Consider the following 16,847-nt stretch of genomic DNA (forward strand, 5'->3'; position numbering starts at 1 on the left):
GCAAAAACCACGATAGAGTGAAGCCGCAGAAGTTGAAGCGTGAAGTGGTGAGGGTTCACTGTATATGGCTCCCATGCTTCACAAGAAGCATGCTTGTCCAGTTGGAATCTGGTCGTCCGGTGTAAAGCTGGAGCCTCTTGTGACTAGCTCAGTGTGGGGGTTGATGAACCACTGCAGGCTGAAATTAGACGACAGAGGTGGGTGAATCCAAGGTCAGGAGGCAGGCCACAAGCAATATGGTTGACTATTGACCTACTGTATATACTCGAGTATAAGCCAACCCGAATATCAGCTGAGGCACCAAATCATACCACAAAAGTGCATAAAAATGTACTGAAAAACTTGGGTTATACACCAGTACATACAGTAAATCCAAAGAACTGGAGGTCAGTAGGCCAAATGCAGGATCCAGATCCAACCAAAAGCAAGCAAGCATCTATCTATATAGGAAGCAGGCCACGTCCCTGAGAAAACTGATTGTATCAGGCCTGTGACCCCTAATCTTACAACTGGTGGGCTGCTCACAGCAGATGCCATTATGGAGTTGATCACGTTATGCTAGGTCACGTCATGTGGGATTACTCAGCTTCAGCTGCCAAACCACTGAGATTCCTGGTCCAACCAAGCTGCCACAAAGCCTAACTATCACAGATGTTCAGATGATTTCAACAGACCTCCTAGACTTAAATGGGTTAGAAAGAAATATCTGGTGATCTACTCTCTGTGGATTACAGTGGTTTGATACACAACTGATTGTGGGATTTATGCAAGACAGAGCAACATTCCTCAATTGTGATTGAGGTTACCAGGAGGCAGCGGCCCACTGGATGGTAACTATCAACAACAAAACAACAAAAACTCATGGGAGACCTTGGAGCTGGAACTGCTTAGGGGACAAACTACTCATTTTAGGGACCAGTCTTTCCTAGAACCAAGAGGTTAATGGGAGATCAGGTTGGACAGGAAGAGTTGAAGGGAATGTTGGGGACTTAGAAGTTAAAGACAAGGCATCCTATTTCCACTTTCCCTTCCCATATCACTATCAGAAGAGCCCTGGTGGCATCGTAGTTACACATTGGGCTGTGATCCACAGGGCTGGCAGTTTGAAACCACCAGTTGCTCTGTGGGAGAAAGGGCTTTCTAGTCCTGTAAAGACTGCCTTGGAAATCCACAGGGGCAGTTTTACCCTGTCCTATAGGGTTGCTATGAGTCGACATTGACTCGGTGGTGGTTAATATGGTTTTGTGTTTGGTGTCATGGCCATAGAGCTTTAACCATGGACATGGTGGAGACATGGAGAACTTTGATAGCCCACTGGCTCTGCTACTCACTCCAAAGGAAGCTTGACTTCCATGTCAAAGACTACTTTTAACTTAAAAGAGATAACATAGGAGAGGATGGAGGAGCCTGAGAATTTCAAAGGCATTTGTAAGTCCCTCAGTGAAATGAAATTACTGCATATTGCAGCATGCAGTGATCTCTCCCCCGGAAAACTAGTCCAATGATAATAACCTAAAGTTATATGATAGTACTTTTATCTATTCGGAAGGTTTAAATGAGACCAACACAAAGAACAGAAAAAAAAATACCTTGGGGAAATACAAAACTGGTCAGACCCCAAGTATGTTCATGGATTCAGGATCACAAAGCTGAAGCCAGGATTTTTATTGTCTGTACCATTTGAACCGCTCAAGGGCCTTAGAAACAAGAAACTCCTTTGACATCATGATCTCCGCCTCTCCTTGGGGAGCTGGAACTATGAGGGATATTTTTTAAATTGTTTATATGGTTTGACTTTTTAAAATCAGCAAATGTACCTTGTTTCTATAATTAGAAAGCGCGCTTTCAAAAAAAACACCCAACCTGTCATCTTTTACACCACTCGCTTTTATCCATTCATCCCATGAATGATCTCAGTCTCTTCCTTATATATTGTCAGCTTGTCAGACAGCAAACCACATGGAAAAGGAGAAAATCAAAGCCACAGGAAAAGCCAGAAAGCCAGAAGCACACAGCCAGGAGCCACCAAGAAGCCGGCTAGCTCAGGGCCATGCCTTGTGATGCGCCCTCTGGGCTCTGTGTGTTAGGCAGGCCCTGGCGGATGAGGCTTCAGGGTCTTCCTCTCTCACTTGACTTCCTTGCTGGCTGGTGGGCTCCAACTGTGTTTCCCCCAAAGTTATATCAACTTGAGCCAAATAGAAGTAGTTGCATATAAACTACTTGTGCCTTTAAAGAAAGAACAGTCTAACCCCAAATGATGTGCAAAGCAAAACTTAGCTAATCCCTCATCAGTCATTTCTTGTTGGATTTTCCCCTCCTTTGTTTCTTTGCACTCACTCATCGTTAGGGGGCATATTGCACATGCTGGAGATGTAGGGTAATTGTAGGGAGGTAAAGCTGAAATAAGGCTGAAAGCAGAGGGTAGAAGTATAGGTGTGATTACTTGAGTGAAGACAATTCACTGGGTCCCCCACTTCACTCCTTATGTCCTTGGGCTCCTGTTCACTCCTGATGGGAAAGAGTTTCTCCCACACCTTCCATGGTCAGGTGGCAAAGATTCCAGGACTTGGATTATTTGGGACCTTGGCTAAATTGCTTCATAAAATCTCCACTTCTGTTCTGACTCTTCTTTCTGAAGGCACCTCTTCTTCCCAGTATCATATTTTACAGTTAAGCAATTGGTAACTGTAAAAATGAAAAAGATAAACCCTACCATTTTGTCAAAATGGAAAAAAAAATCCAGCATCCACATATTAAGTGCTGCAGAAATAATTTCTAATTTGAATAGTCTTTTCTTCCCCTCTTCTATTTACTCTACTTGCTTGTATGAGTGTGTGCATGTGTGTGTGCACATGTTTACTTGGATCAACATTTGGTTTAGAATTGGTTCAACAAAGGGCTCCTTTTATATATTCTAATGTCCACACTGGGAGCTCTTCAAGGACTGTCTAATCCTTGATGATTTATTTATCCATTCATCAGATTTCTGTGTGTTGCAATTAGTTGCCTCAAGGCCATTCAGACTCCATGGTGATTTATATATATATAATAGAACAAAACCTTGCTTGGTCCTGTTCCAGTCTCACAGTCCTTGGTATGTCCGAGTCCATTGAGGCAGCGATTGTGTTCATTCATTTTATTAAGGGTTTGCCCCCCCGCCACAAGTCCCCCTGATGATCCTCTACTTTACCAAACGGGGGGTATCTAAACTAAGAGATCCAAAGTCTTTCCATTTTCACTTTTAAGAAACTTTCAAACTAGACGAGCTGCAAGATGGAACCAATTCTTGTTAGACACACCTCTTGTACCACTCGCCATGCTAAGCTCTGAGATACTATGTTGAAGCAAATAGGCCCCACCTGTTTTCTGAGCTCACTTTGAAAGACAGAAATTAAGCACATCATTTAATAAGAATTCATTTGATTGATTTTAAAAGCTGCAAACGTACAATGGTCCAGGGACCTCTGTCCTGGCCTGGAGGGGCGGGAATACACAGGGAAGGCTGAAGGAGGAAGGAAGCCAGAGCCCAGGCTCACGGAGGCATGCTTGAGGAACAGGGAAATGCTCTCCATGGAATGGAGAAGTGAGTGTGTCCAGAGAGCGGCGAATCCCTCCTGTGGGGGAGGATAATGATGAGGAGAAGGGAGTATAATGATGGCCTTGGGGAACGAGGCAAGGGAGGAGGCAAAATCCTCCCAAAAAAGCCCCACTGCCATAGAGCTGATTTGGATTTAGAGTGAGGGATCTTCTGAGCAGAGTAAAATTGCTCTGTCTCATTTCCAAGGATGTCAATCTTCACCAAATCAGACAGCCTGTCTTTCTCCTGCAGAGGGACTGGTGGGTTCGAACCTGTGGTTAGCAACTCAATGCATCTCCTACAAGGTCCCCAGGACTCCATAGGAGCAGGTAAGACTAGATTATTTCAGATTATGCACCTATGTGTGCATGTTTGATGAATTAAGTCTCAAGTCAGATTTTTTAAATGCAGGGAGATTTTAGCCAAAAGGAAATACGAGGCCACTAAAACAAGGAAGTCACCTGATCGTATTTTTCTTTTTCAAAAGGTATTCTACCTATTGTAGAGAAGGTATTCGATGGGGCAGAGGTGGCTATGAGGGAGCAATTAGGGCTGATTGAGTGAGGTGGAAGTTGGGTGGAAGGGAGAAGATGGTGGCTTGGACCCAAGGGAAGTAGTTGAAATGCTGAGGACAGGTGGATTCCAGCACGACTTGGAGGTAGGATTATAAAAACGTTGTGCTTGAGGATGAAGATGAAGCGGAGGAGGTCAATGAGGAAGAGATGATGCGCTGGGTCCCCCAGTTCCTGACACAGTGGCCTTCATGGGTAGAGTTAAGGTGGGCTTTGGGAAGGACATCGGGTATCAGAATTAAGATCCTGAGTTCCGTGGGGATGCTGCTTGAGGTGGCAGTGACAGATTTGGAATTCAGACTAAAGATCCGAATCGAACATTGGCTGGGCATTGCCAGTGCTCAGATAGTAATGGAGGACGTGGGTCCTTAGTGCCAAGATACGAGGAGCTAAGGACAGCTTGGTGGTGTAGTGGTTACACATGGGGCTGTGATCCACATAGCAGGTCGAAACCACCAGCAACTCCAAGGGAGAAAGCCTGGGCTTTCTACTCCTGTAAACAGTTACAGTGTTGGATACCCACAAGGGGTCGCTATGAGTCAGCATGGACTACGTGGCAGAGTTTGGTTTTGATTTGGAAGGACAACCTACTCCAACAGGAGAATGTTGGGTGGGGAAGAACCTGAAAATGTAGAAAAAGAGGGATCTCTAAGCACAGTTGAGAAGCCTGTCACCATGGGGGCAGGGTGAAAAGGAGGTGAAAGAAGCTTTGATAAGGGAGCACTGCCTAGCATCCGCTGTGAGGAGTCCCACAGCTCTCAGTGAGGTATTCCACACAGAGCAGGATCTTGGTGGGCACGAAATTCTCTCTCTCTCTCTCTCCTATGCAAATCTGCTTGAACCAGTGATAAGAACACAAGCTATACACTCAGAGTGCAAGCTTGCTACTTGTTTCTTATACAAACTAATTTGTCAGCAGAGCTTTGCGTTTCCCTGGGGCTTGGGAGTGCTGACATCATCTATTGCTCTCTTCTGGAACAAGACCATATTGATCACATTCATGGGGCCTTTACCTCCAGAGTTTATAAGATCGGAATAATGGCCCAGGGCTCAAGAAGTTCATGGTCGTATGATTACCAGCATCTTTCATGGTGCAGCCTCTGTTGGTTCAACTTCTTTGGTCCTGATCTTCGATGAGGTTCTCTAAACGGGCTGGTGGGAAGGGGAGGCACGGGGGCAAGGATGCCAAATGGATTGCTACACAGAGCGATAGACGCCACACTGGACAGAATTGCCTGGGCCCCTGGAATATCTGGCACAGCGGTGGTGGTACGTTCAGCAGTTGAGTTGCTGCTTCGATTCCCTTTTGGTTGAGGGGAGGTCTTATGAAAGGAGCATATCTGAGGATGCTTTTAGGTAGGGTTTCTCAGCACACCCAGGAAACGGAACTTCCTTCCTGTTCTCCACACGCCAGCTTCCGGAAGAAGAAGCAAAATAATCATTCTTTAGACCCACGGTCCAAACTCTCTAAAGTCTATGTTTTACTATGCAAATCAAATTTGCTGTGGTATAGAAGAATGCTGTGTGCTAGATTTTATCCATTTACCGAAATAAATATGATTTTTGTCTCTCCTTTCTTTCTGTTTACAAGTTAACTCAGTGGGGGTGGGTTGGGGGAGCAATGATTCTTGTGTGGGGAATGTCACTGATTTTTCTTGCTTGGGATGCACGCTGAGTTAACCTCGTTGGACTTTCCCCAGGAATTGATGCGTGTACACGCGGTGGGTCATTATGCTGCTGCACCTGTGTAGTGTGAAGGTCAGTGTGTTTTTCTGATTCTAAGACACCATCCATGTCATTCCATTATAAACCACTCCACTCATAATGGAATGTGCCTCCTTCCAGAGCCCACCACAGTTGCCCCAACCTGGCAATAACCTCAAGGGCAGCCCTGACATCCCAGATCCATCCACGCCCCTCCCCCACCGCCTGCATCCTCCCGGGAATCAGACTGCGCTCCATTGTGAGATGATGTTCTTTGCATGTCACGTCTCTCTTGTGTGATATGAATGTACAGTTGTCACAAGTGAATTTATACCTGGAAACAGCACGCTGGTGGTTTTTCTAAAACTACGGCCCAGGGCTCCACTGGGCTGTGGGTACTTCTACTACAGATAACATGGACACACAAGACCAAAGTGACACCTCTCCCCCTGACTTCCCCTGATTGCGCTCAGCCTTGGCACTTGGAGGGTTTGTCAGTGAATGACAACTGGTCTCTGCAGTGGCGCTGGCTTTCCCTGGGGTGTGGCCCACTCTCAGACTTCTTCTAGAGTCCCTCTTTCTAATATTTCAGTTTTACCATATTTGCTGGCAAGCTTGTTCATAACAATTGCCGCCAACGTTTACTGACACTGGCTACGTATCATGAGTGGAGCTGAATCTTATTCGTGTGTGAGTTTCTCTCTCCTGACTGTAGCCATCTAGGAGGTAGGTGCAATCATGGTTTTCCTTTTACTTACCAGAAAAGGGAGGCCAAAGGACTGCTCCATAAGTGAGAACCAGACCAAGCCAAACCCCCTGCCTTCACGTGAACTCCGACTCATGCAATCCTCAGTTAGGTTTTGCAAATTGTAGTCTATGTGGGAACAGCTGACCTTTCAGTTAGCAGTCCAGGACCTACCCCACAGCCCCACCAGGGCTTCTTGGATAATGAGGAACAGGGCTTTGAATAACATGGAGTTAGAGTCCTGATGCTCTGGGCTGTAGAACTGCCTGGTAATACTCACTTGGCCATCTCGCTTTTTCTTTTCATTAATGAAAGCTCACACTTGAATAGCGCTGTGCATGTTTATGAAACCTGTCCACATGCCCACTCAGCAAATGATTGGAAGAGCCCTGCAATAAGAAGATGGCAGGCCAGAGAGGTTGAGTGAGTATCCTGGTGTTCCACCAGCTGGTCGGGGAGAGAGGCAGCGCTCCAACACTCCCAACTCGGGTCTCTTCCAGGAGGCATCTCTTCCCACTCACGCAGAGGGTGTATGGCTTCATTAGCACGTTCAGAACAAGGCTCTTAGGGAACGAGGCAATAGGTGTTGTATTCGGAAAGCTGTTAAACTAGCCCTTCATCACGTGCTACCACATGTCCAGGGTAGTTATTGTACAGTAATGTTAGAGCTCCCCTCCGTCAGGAAGATCTCTGGTTTCCCATGCCTTCTCCCACCCCCTGTAATACTTGTTCATCCTCAGTCCCTAGCAGGTACTTTTGTTCCCCAAGTTCACTCACTCCACTCTCTAGTCCTCCTCATTTGGGAAAGGAGGAATCCTTGGGTGGGGCAGAGAGTCAACAAGCTTGGCTCGTAACTAAAAGGGTGATCGTTGAAGGCCAAGGGCCTCAGAAAAATAAGCCTGAATAACTCCTTCTGAAATGTCAGTCAGGAGACATCCCATGAAGCACAGTTCTACTTTGACTCGAACGGGCTTGCCATGAGTTCGAATCTGAGAAAACTGGTTTTCCTTTCACTCGGACAAAGTTGCCTTTTCCAAACCCCACCCTCTGGCTTGTTTCCATTTCCCTTGGAATTGTTTTGTTTCCTTCTTCTTCTGTGGAGACTGAGTGGGAAGTCTTTTCAAATTATCAAGTAGTTCTCTTTGGGTGCTTTCCCCCCCAGGACTAGTGCCCTTGGGAAGATAGGGCTCCCCTGCTCTGGAGAATCTCAGCTCATACCATCTTCAGAAATTAACTGTGCCTTGAAAATAAGTCTCCTTGTACCTAAAAGCAAAGCTAAATGCGCACACAAGTCCCCACACTCACTGTCGCTGAGTCGATTCTGACTCATCAGGATCCTCCATAGGGTTTCTGAGACAGTAAGTATTTATGGCAGTATACAGCTTCGTCTTTCACCAGAGGAGGGGCTGGTGGATTTGAACCAGTGGTGGGATTTAACCGGTTCACACGGGTTTGGCAGAGCCAATATCTACCATTTTGTGGAGTTCAGTGAACCACTTCTAATCAGGGTTCTCTAAACTGGGTGGTTGGGCAGCCGCCCCATGTGGAAATCACAAATCTACACACCTTGATCTTTTTAAATGTTCATCTGCGATGTTCTGATATCATGTTGAAATAATAAATGACCTTTCAGTATATCTTTTTTTATACTCAAAATGGTCAATAGAGCAGGGAACTGGTTGTTAGGTTATTTGGATCCCCTTACTGGCTGGAACTGCTGACCTTCAGGTTAGCAGCCAGACCCACAGCCCTGCCCAGGATCCCTACAGATTAGCACAGAGAATCTCTCTGTCACCCAGGACGCACACGTCTTCCTTGACATTACTGCAAATGAGTTCTTCCAACTCAGAGGAGAAGTGCAGACCACAGCTTATGAAACAGGATCATTACCACTGCCCCTTCGGTACAATTACACCTGGATCTTGAAGAGACAGGTGATCGCAAGCTTTTTGACAGCTTGAGAGGTGAATGCTAAATGCCTTTGCATAATGTCTTCCAAGAAAGTGTACCGTGTTCTCAAATGTGTTTTCGTCATGACTAACCGAACTTTGGAGAGTATCTGGAGATGAAAAAAGCCATTGTTTCTGGATCATTTAACACAGTACACTTCCCAGCTTCTGGAATATTCCTCCAAAAGAGGCTCAACAAGGGGAAATTTTCTGCTGAAACCAATGGTTCTCCACCAGGCAGCCATCCTCTACTTCTTTGTCTGCCTTTGCAGGTGGAGCCTGGGCATTTGTATGCTGTCAAAGTCTCTGGCATGATTCTTAGGTGCGCCCTTGGTTGAGAACTACTGGCTAAGTCTCTGGGTGTCTGTGACTCAGGGGAATTGAAAGAAATCTATGGCCAGATCTGCATGCTACAGAAGTAAGGGTGGTGTAATTCAAAGGTAGGCTTTCTAAAGTCCCTTTGGGGGTGGATAAAAGATAGCCCCAATGCATCTCTAAATCTACTGAGTCCTCTGGGAAGTAGAGGCTGGGAGTGCAAAAGCAAGTCATGTCACTAATACAGGAGGAAGTAGAATTGTGCAGAGGGTGAGGGTGAGAGTGATCACCAGCCAAGTGAGATTCCCTGGCTGCCCAGAAGGGCTCAGGGTAGGTGAGACGGGCTGGGTTCTGTCCTCCCACCTTGCCTCCTCGGTGGCTAAGATTCCCTAAGAAGACCCTGGGAGTTTACCTCAACAGCTGAGGCAGGTCTGATGAAGTTGACAGGGGAAGCTATCCACTGGCCACCCTCCTCTGGTGGGCAGTGAGTTCTGAGCAGCACGTCCCCACGTCTTCCACAGTCTCCAGTGCTCTCTGATTCATTCCCCTGGGCCTTTTGTACCTTGGGCAGAAGCACCATGAGTAGGGGGTCCTACCAGGGCGTGAGCCTTTATGCGGACTCACTGTCTCCCATGGGAAAGGGAGGGAAAGACTTCTGACACCCCTCTTGTGAAGGTACTCTTTGATTGAATACATAATCTGTCCTTTTATTTCAAATTAAGGGCATTTACAAAGGACCTGGGCAATGCGTTCAATTTCCCTCCCCCGCCTTGAAGGGAAATGTTTTTCTAGTCTACTTTAGACTTATCCCTAGAAACGGGAACAGAGAGAAAATGCTCATTTGATTTCTTTCTGCATCAGACCATGCATTAAGTGGCCATATTTGGAAGAATAAGACATTAATATTTGAGGGATCTTAAATTTTCTCTGATGTAGAAAGTGAGTCCCGGAAAGGTTGGGTTTCTTCCAAAATCACCCACAGTGCAGAGTTTTCTGTTTACACATTTGTCTCCTTTGCTTATGACCGCACACACTCTACCCACGCAGCCCGACTCTTGTCAGGGCATCATGCCCTTTGCTCTAAAACTGCATGTCATGAGCAAAATGTTTGGCCCCCTACCTTTTGTGTGTTTGTTTAAATCTTCAAAACAGAAAGGTTCCAATGTTTCCTACAGCTGCACCCCCACCCACCCCCACCCACCCCCTGGGTAGTGACAAGAAGGCAGTAGGCAATTGAGATATGGCCTCTAGCTGTGTGAGGCCCACTGTCAGCTTCTCTCATCACACACAGTATTATTCTGTCTTGCCATTTTCACTTATAGAGTCATCCAGTCATAAAAGGATAAAGTCATCAGAAGCCTGTAATTCAGCCCTACTTCCGGTCATTCTAACAAAGCATTCGTTGTATTTATTTACACAAGAAGAGACCTGGGGTGTAAGTGGTTTTCACTCAATGATTAACCTAAAGGTTGATAGTTCAAACCCACCCAGTGCCATTGAGGAAGAATATTCTGGGGGACATAAAGACTACACCCAGGAAACCCCCTGGAGCATTTTCCTCTGTAACCTGAGGTTGCCATGAGACAGGAGCCATTTTGGTGACAGCTAACATCAGCAATGACAGGGAGCTCAGTGGAATGAATGACTGCTGCCTTGTTCATTCTCTTCTCACTCCCTACACCACCCCCTCCTCCTAATCCTCCTGCTGTTCCTTCTCTTCTTCTTCTTCTTTTTTTTTGAGTTCTAAAATCCTTAGGGACTGTGTTATAACAGCTGCCAAAGAGACAGGTGGTCATTCCCTCCTGCATGTGAGGCCAACTCCTGTTGGGAATCACCACAGCATCTCTCCAGCTCATTTCCGTTCAGTGCCTGGGACTCAGCTTCAGTGGACCCCAGAGAGATGAAGAGCGAAGCCCACCACTGTCCTTGGTGTGCAGGGTTATAGTCTTGGCAGATTGTAACTACTTCAAGGAGTCCAGTGACCGTGGGGGAACCTAGGATGCGTTTGAGCTGAGAAGGGTCTCTTCCTCCCAGGGCTTTTAGCCCTCGGCTCAGTAGGTAATGAGAGATGCCCAGGCCCCCTCCCCTGTCCCTCCAGGACACCCATCACCCCGAGAGCCTTGGCTTTTGCCTGACAGCTTGTGGTAGCTCTGCCACCAGTATTTTCCACTAGGAAACAGTAATCTCAGCAGAGACATAGGCTCATCTAGCTGACTTGCTCAGAGCCCATTCCAATAATTGTTGTGGAGCATCATCCTGACGCAGCAACCCCAGAGGACAGCACCATGCAGATTGCAACCCTTTCTGTTCACCGTGCCCAGCAGGACCAGCCCCTGGAGCATGAATCAAGGCCATGGCTATTGAACGGGTTCCAAGCCAGGTCTTTTGAAGATGCTCTTTGTTTTGAATATATCTAACCTGTCATGTTATTTCAAAGTAAGTGTTTTAATAAATGGTCTGCCCTGACCTCTAAACATATACGTATTTTTCCACTTAAAGGGAAATTTATTTCTAGTCTCTTTGTAGACTTAATCTTAGAGACGGAGACGGCGAGAGGAAGGAGATTTCAAGGATTGACTTAAACCAGGCCATGCACCTCGTATAACTTTTACTTTTAATGGGGATTTTCCCTTCTTTATTGTGATTGAACCTTAGATAAAAGAAAATATTTTGTCAAACTATTGACAGATTCTTCAAAACGATTCTTTTAAAAATTATTTTATTAGGGGCTCATACAACGCTTATCACAATCCATGCATACATCAATTATGTAAAGCACATTTCTACATTAATTGCCCTAATCATTCTCAGAACATTTGCTCTCCATTTAAGCCCCTGGCATCAGCTCCTCATTTCCCCCCTCCCTCCCTGTATCCCCTCCCTCATGAAACCTTGATAATTTATAAATTATTATTTTGTCATATCTTACACTGTCCAACATCTCCTTTCACCCACATTTCTGCTGTCTGTCCCCCAGGGAGGAGGTTATATGTAGATCCTTGTAATAGGTTCCCCTTTTCCAACCTACCCTCCCTCCACCCTCCCCGGATCACCACTCACACCACTGGTCCTGAAGGGATCATCCGCCCTGGATTCCCTGTGTTTCCAGTTCCTATCTGTATTAGTGTACACCCTGTGGTCTAGCCAGACTTGCAAGGTAGAATTCGGATCATGATAGTTGGGGGGAGGAAGCATTTAGGAACTAGAGGAAAGTTGTATGTTTCATCATTGCTACATCGCACTCTGACTAGCTCTTCTGTAAGGGGATGTCCAGTTGCCTATAGACGTGACTTGGGTGCCCACTCTGCACTCCCTCTCATTCACAGTGATATTGCATAACTCTTTTTATATAGTATGTGGCAAATGAAACAAAATGTATATGTAGCTGATAGCCGCGAGCTTTTTTGTTCGCTTGAAGTTCTGTAGAGTGTGTGCTTGTGTTCAAAGCAAGGCCAGCTTTATACGCAGCAACAGAAACTTCCCTTGGTGGTGATGGATTCACAGCTCAACATTTTCTTTTTCAGCAAGACCCACACGTTCCCTCCGCATTGCTTATTTCCCCTGGCGCCCGTTTGCAGGGTGCAGAGTTCTTTGAGAACACAGCCGCATTGCTGTGTCTTCGCGGCAGCTTCAGTCTAGCATGCTATGTCAACAGATAGGGCTACCTGGGTCTGTTTGCTGAGCTCTGCTTCCTTCATGAAAGTCCTGCTGTATACGATTTCAAACAATAAGTCCATATGTTAGTGATCAGCTGTGCCATTCCTTTCAAAGTTTTGTTTTTGAAAACAAAAGCAAACCCCCAATCATGCAGAGCTAGTAGAAGTAGGATTTGGAATTTTCTGTTCCCTTTAGAATTCTTAGACAGAAGTTATCCTGGGTACCTCGGGGCCAAACAGCCTGTGAACTGACACGATGGAGACGGCACCCCTACAACAAGGACCTTTACTATGCAAGCTCAGCCAGGCTGAAGTGGCTTTGGTGGAAATAGAGACACAGGCATTTATGTCTTCACAACGAGTGCCTGTTCACTGGGAACTCACCTTCTAGTGTGGACGTGTTGGGGATATAGCGATGGGCAAAAGAGACTGGTCCCTTCCTTGAAGAAGTTTCCATTCTAACTGTGGGGGGGGGGGGAATGATCAGAAATTGAACCACACAAACATATGTCCGGCACTGGGCAGTGCTGGGAAGGAAGAGTGGGGGAAGATCAGGTGAGAACGTGGGGCTGCAGGAGCACCAGCTCTGCCACTGACCCGGTCCGACCTTAGGTTACAAGCGCTAGAAAGCCAAGCATCTCTGTGACTTTGCATGAAAACACAGCCAAGAGGTCACCCTCCAGATGCCTGTGGAAGAGGTGATTTTATTTGGACTGCCTGGGTTTTTGAGTGTCGTTTTAAATGTTGTGGATGAGTAAAAACAGATCAGCTTATAGAAAAACCTGAAACCCTACCTTTTCTTGAGGTTAAAAAGCAAACAAAAAGCTTAAGAAAAGTTGACCCACATTCTGCTTTGCACTCGTTGGAAGGAATTAATAAAGGGTCCTCAGTAGACCAATCTAGCCTCAGACTTCATTTCCCACAGCCTTCACCTAGCTCACTTCCCTGCTGGGGTGGGGAGGAAACTCTTGTCTGGTTCTTTCCCAGCAGCGGTGCCTCCAGCATCAGAGACCCTTCTTGGTTGGCTCTCTGGATGGGCAGTCTGGACTCATTCTCCTCTTTTCCTCCTTGATGTTATTTCGATTCTGCTCGAAGGTTCTAAGTGGTCATGCAGGTACCCAGTTCTCCCACCCCACACCTAGGCGTAGAAGCTATCTAGTCAGAGGATGAGGTCTAGCCTCTCGGATTCCAGATTCTGTTTACAAAGCTTGTAGAACTAGGCAGCCACATGGTCTCCCTCACATCTTATTTAGCTCCACTTACCACGGTCACAGTCGGAAGGAACTCAGATGCTCTGGGAGCTGTGAGTTCACTACACGCCTCCTTTCCCAAGACGGATTCCTGGATTATGTCATCTTCCATCCTTTCTGGAACCCAACTCTTGGCTCTTCCATAGATGGACCTTTTCTCCTAATGGAATTGACCAGAGCACCTATTCTTGTACCCCGATTGCTGTTTACTTCATTTCCAGGAAGCTTTTCAGGGTACAATCCTTCACCTGACAGGAAGGAGTGTGACCACAGGAACTGCCAGTGGCAATGCCAACTGAGTTGCTCCCACTGCCCACGGGGCACATCCCAGTGGGGCTCAAGCCACAAGACAGTCAACATCCAGGTGTGTCCTCACCCTTGTCTTAGCTGGTTCAACCAATGTTGACTGAAAAACTCATGAATTTGACTCAACCTACAGGACATTCCTACATGTGTCCAGTAGACAGTGTCCAAATGTACTTTTTACCTAACTAATGACCTTTCCCTCGTTAATATACCAGACCTTTGCTGAGCAGGGCCTGTGTATTTCCTCATTACAGAAGCACATCTCAGAGACTCTTCTACAACCTTTGCCCCATCAATAGCTCTCCTCAGAGAGACCCAGTTGGATCCTATCACGCATTTCCTCCTCACTCCCCAGACTTGAGCTTTCATTTCTGAGAGTATCTCTTTGTAGCTGCCCTAATGTGACAAATTGCCTAGACTCAAGGATTAGTAGCGTTAGCAACACCTGTGGTGCTGTTGGCTGCTAGTACATTGGTCCCTAACTCCTGGCAATGCCGTGCATAATGAAACAAAACACTGCCTAGGCCTGCACCATCGCCATGGTTGGTTGAGGATTGGCCCCTGGTGCTCCATAGGGTGTCCATGAGCTGAATGTCAAGAACAGTTTGACGGGCTTTTCTTCCACATATATTTTAGGCTAGAAGCTCTGTGGAAACGTGTTTACCATCATAGCAGCCCACAAGCTTCCACTGACAGCTGGGCGGTGGCTGTGCCTGAGGTGCATAGACTGGGAATTGAACCTGAGTCCCCTCCAGAAACGATGTGAATTCCACCCCTGAGCCACCAATATCTTATCTAGGATCATCTGAGGGCTCAGAAATGCAGACTCTTAGTCCCCCTGAGAACTACTAAATCAATATCTGCCTGTCAACAAGACTTCCAGCGAATTCACGTAGATATTTACGTTAGAAAGGCACTGGCTTTTATCACCCCCAAATCAAGCTTCCTTCAGTGGCCCTGGTGATCTCACAATTTTATTTTTTAAATTTCCATAAAATGTGAATGCCCACTTTTCATTGCTGTGTTTCTTGTTCCAACAGTCAAACACAGACTCATACATTTTGTGATTTTTAATCTTTGAGGGCTTGGATATTCAGCTGTGGGTAAGTGCTACATAACACTAGCAATTGACTGCAGGATACAATAGCCTAGAAAGCCAAGCCATTCATCATAAACATCCAAAGGACCTATGTCAGACTAGGTTATCTACAGAAACAAAACCAGGGACACTCATTCATGTAAAAGTAGAACTTTCTATCAAGAAGTTAACTTAATATCCAGAAAGCATCCCAGCCCAGTCCATGGGTCTGACGCTAGCTGCAGGCCAATGATGCAGAGGGGTGGAGTGGAATGCAGGAAGATCACAGGCTGGTGGATGTCTCCAGGGTCAGTGGAATCATGACAAGGCATCACCAGTTCTCAGGGTTGAGCAGATCACACAGGGCCGCCTCTGGAGGCAAACCGAGTTCCAGTGACGTCCCAGTAAGGAGGAAGGCAAAGGGTGAGAGAAGCAGTACCCAGTGTTTCTCATTCTTAGTAAGATGCCACATCCCCAAGGAAGAGCCATCAGGCATGATTGACAGTTTGGGTACCACCCCTATTGCCACACACATACATCAAGTTGACATAAATTCTAATTGCCACAGGATTGTTTGGGAGAAAGTAACCTTGCAGTGCAGTGTAGCCATATCTGCACAATGTGGAAAGGAACCCTGGTGACTCGGTTGCTTAAGCATTAGGTTGATAACCACAAGGTCATAGTTCAAATCCACCTGTCACTCTAAGGGAGAAAGATGAAGCTGTCTGCTGCCATAGATATTTACAGTCTCAGAAACCCTAAAGAAGCAACTCTACTCTGCCTTAGAATCAACTCGATGGCAGTAGGAGAATTGTTCAATTAAACAGATTGCCATCACTAGTCAGGCGAGATAGAAATGTAATTAAGATTTGACATGGAGAGTCTGAGAGACAAACTAGGTTCTAATCCATTTTGCTTCTGGCTGTATGGCTTTGGGTGAAGGTACTTAGCCTAGTGGTTTGCAAATCTGACTGCTCATTAGAATTATTTGTAGAGTTGGGACGAAACTTGTACTACCTGGGACCTACTATTAAAGCACCTGATTCCTTAGCTCTCTCATGAGGACAAGACACCTGCACTTTGAACAACTTAGGGGGTCATTCTGTTGTACACAACCCAGTTTGGGAACCACTGATAATCTCACTGAGTGCCCACACCCTGTTTCTAGAATGAAGATAATAATAGAACAACCTAAGTGGTTTTTTGAGAAAATTGGATGCTAGAATATAGTATAATCAAATTAAACTTTGATTTACAGCCTTTCTCAAATCTGAGGAAATCAAGCAAAGAGGATCCTTTTTCTTATTTTCCAACGAAGAAGCAATAGCCATTGAGGGAAAAATAATAAAACATATTTAAGTAAAGTATACTCTTTATATACTTAAATAAAATAATATGATTCAGGTACTTATAGAGAGACAAATATGCCATGGGCCACTAACCCTGTGTTACACTTAGATTTTAAGTGTTCATGAATTCCCCCAGGTGCTTGCTGAGGGGAGGTGCCACCAAGTTGGTCCCACTCCAGCAATCCTTTTGTACATCAGAAGGAGACCCTGCCTGGTCTTGCAGCATCCTCTCAACTGCTGTTGTGTCTACAAGACCGTTGTTGCCAATCCTTCTCCTTGATTGCCTCCCTCTTTTTTACGGACCCTCTCCCTCACCAAGCACGACGTCCTTTTCCAGTGATGAGCC

At 46.0% G+C, this 16,847-nt stretch overlaps 1 protein-coding gene across 1 annotated transcript in view; it reads left to right on the forward strand.

Moving 5' to 3' along the window:
- The window catches only part of HECW1 (HECT, C2 and WW domain containing E3 ubiquitin protein ligase 1), a 436,908-nt gene that overhangs the window by 140,270 nt on the left and 279,791 nt on the right, over positions 1 to 16,847 (forward strand). The window contains exon 2 of the mRNA XM_004708163.4: positions 5,850 to 5,907. Coding sequence (XP_004708220.2) covers positions 5,881 to 5,907 — 27 coding nt within the window. The 5' untranslated portion in view covers positions 5,850 to 5,880. The remainder of the gene's footprint in view (positions 1 to 5,849; positions 5,908 to 16,847) is intronic.

Source organism: Echinops telfairi, unplaced genomic scaffold (genome assembly GCF_000313985.2).
Source record: "Echinops telfairi isolate 266 unplaced genomic scaffold, ASM31398v2 ScPeMD7_7;HRSCAF=31, whole genome shotgun sequence".
Classification (NCBI taxonomy): domain Eukaryota; kingdom Metazoa; phylum Chordata; class Mammalia; order Afrosoricida; family Tenrecidae; genus Echinops; species Echinops telfairi.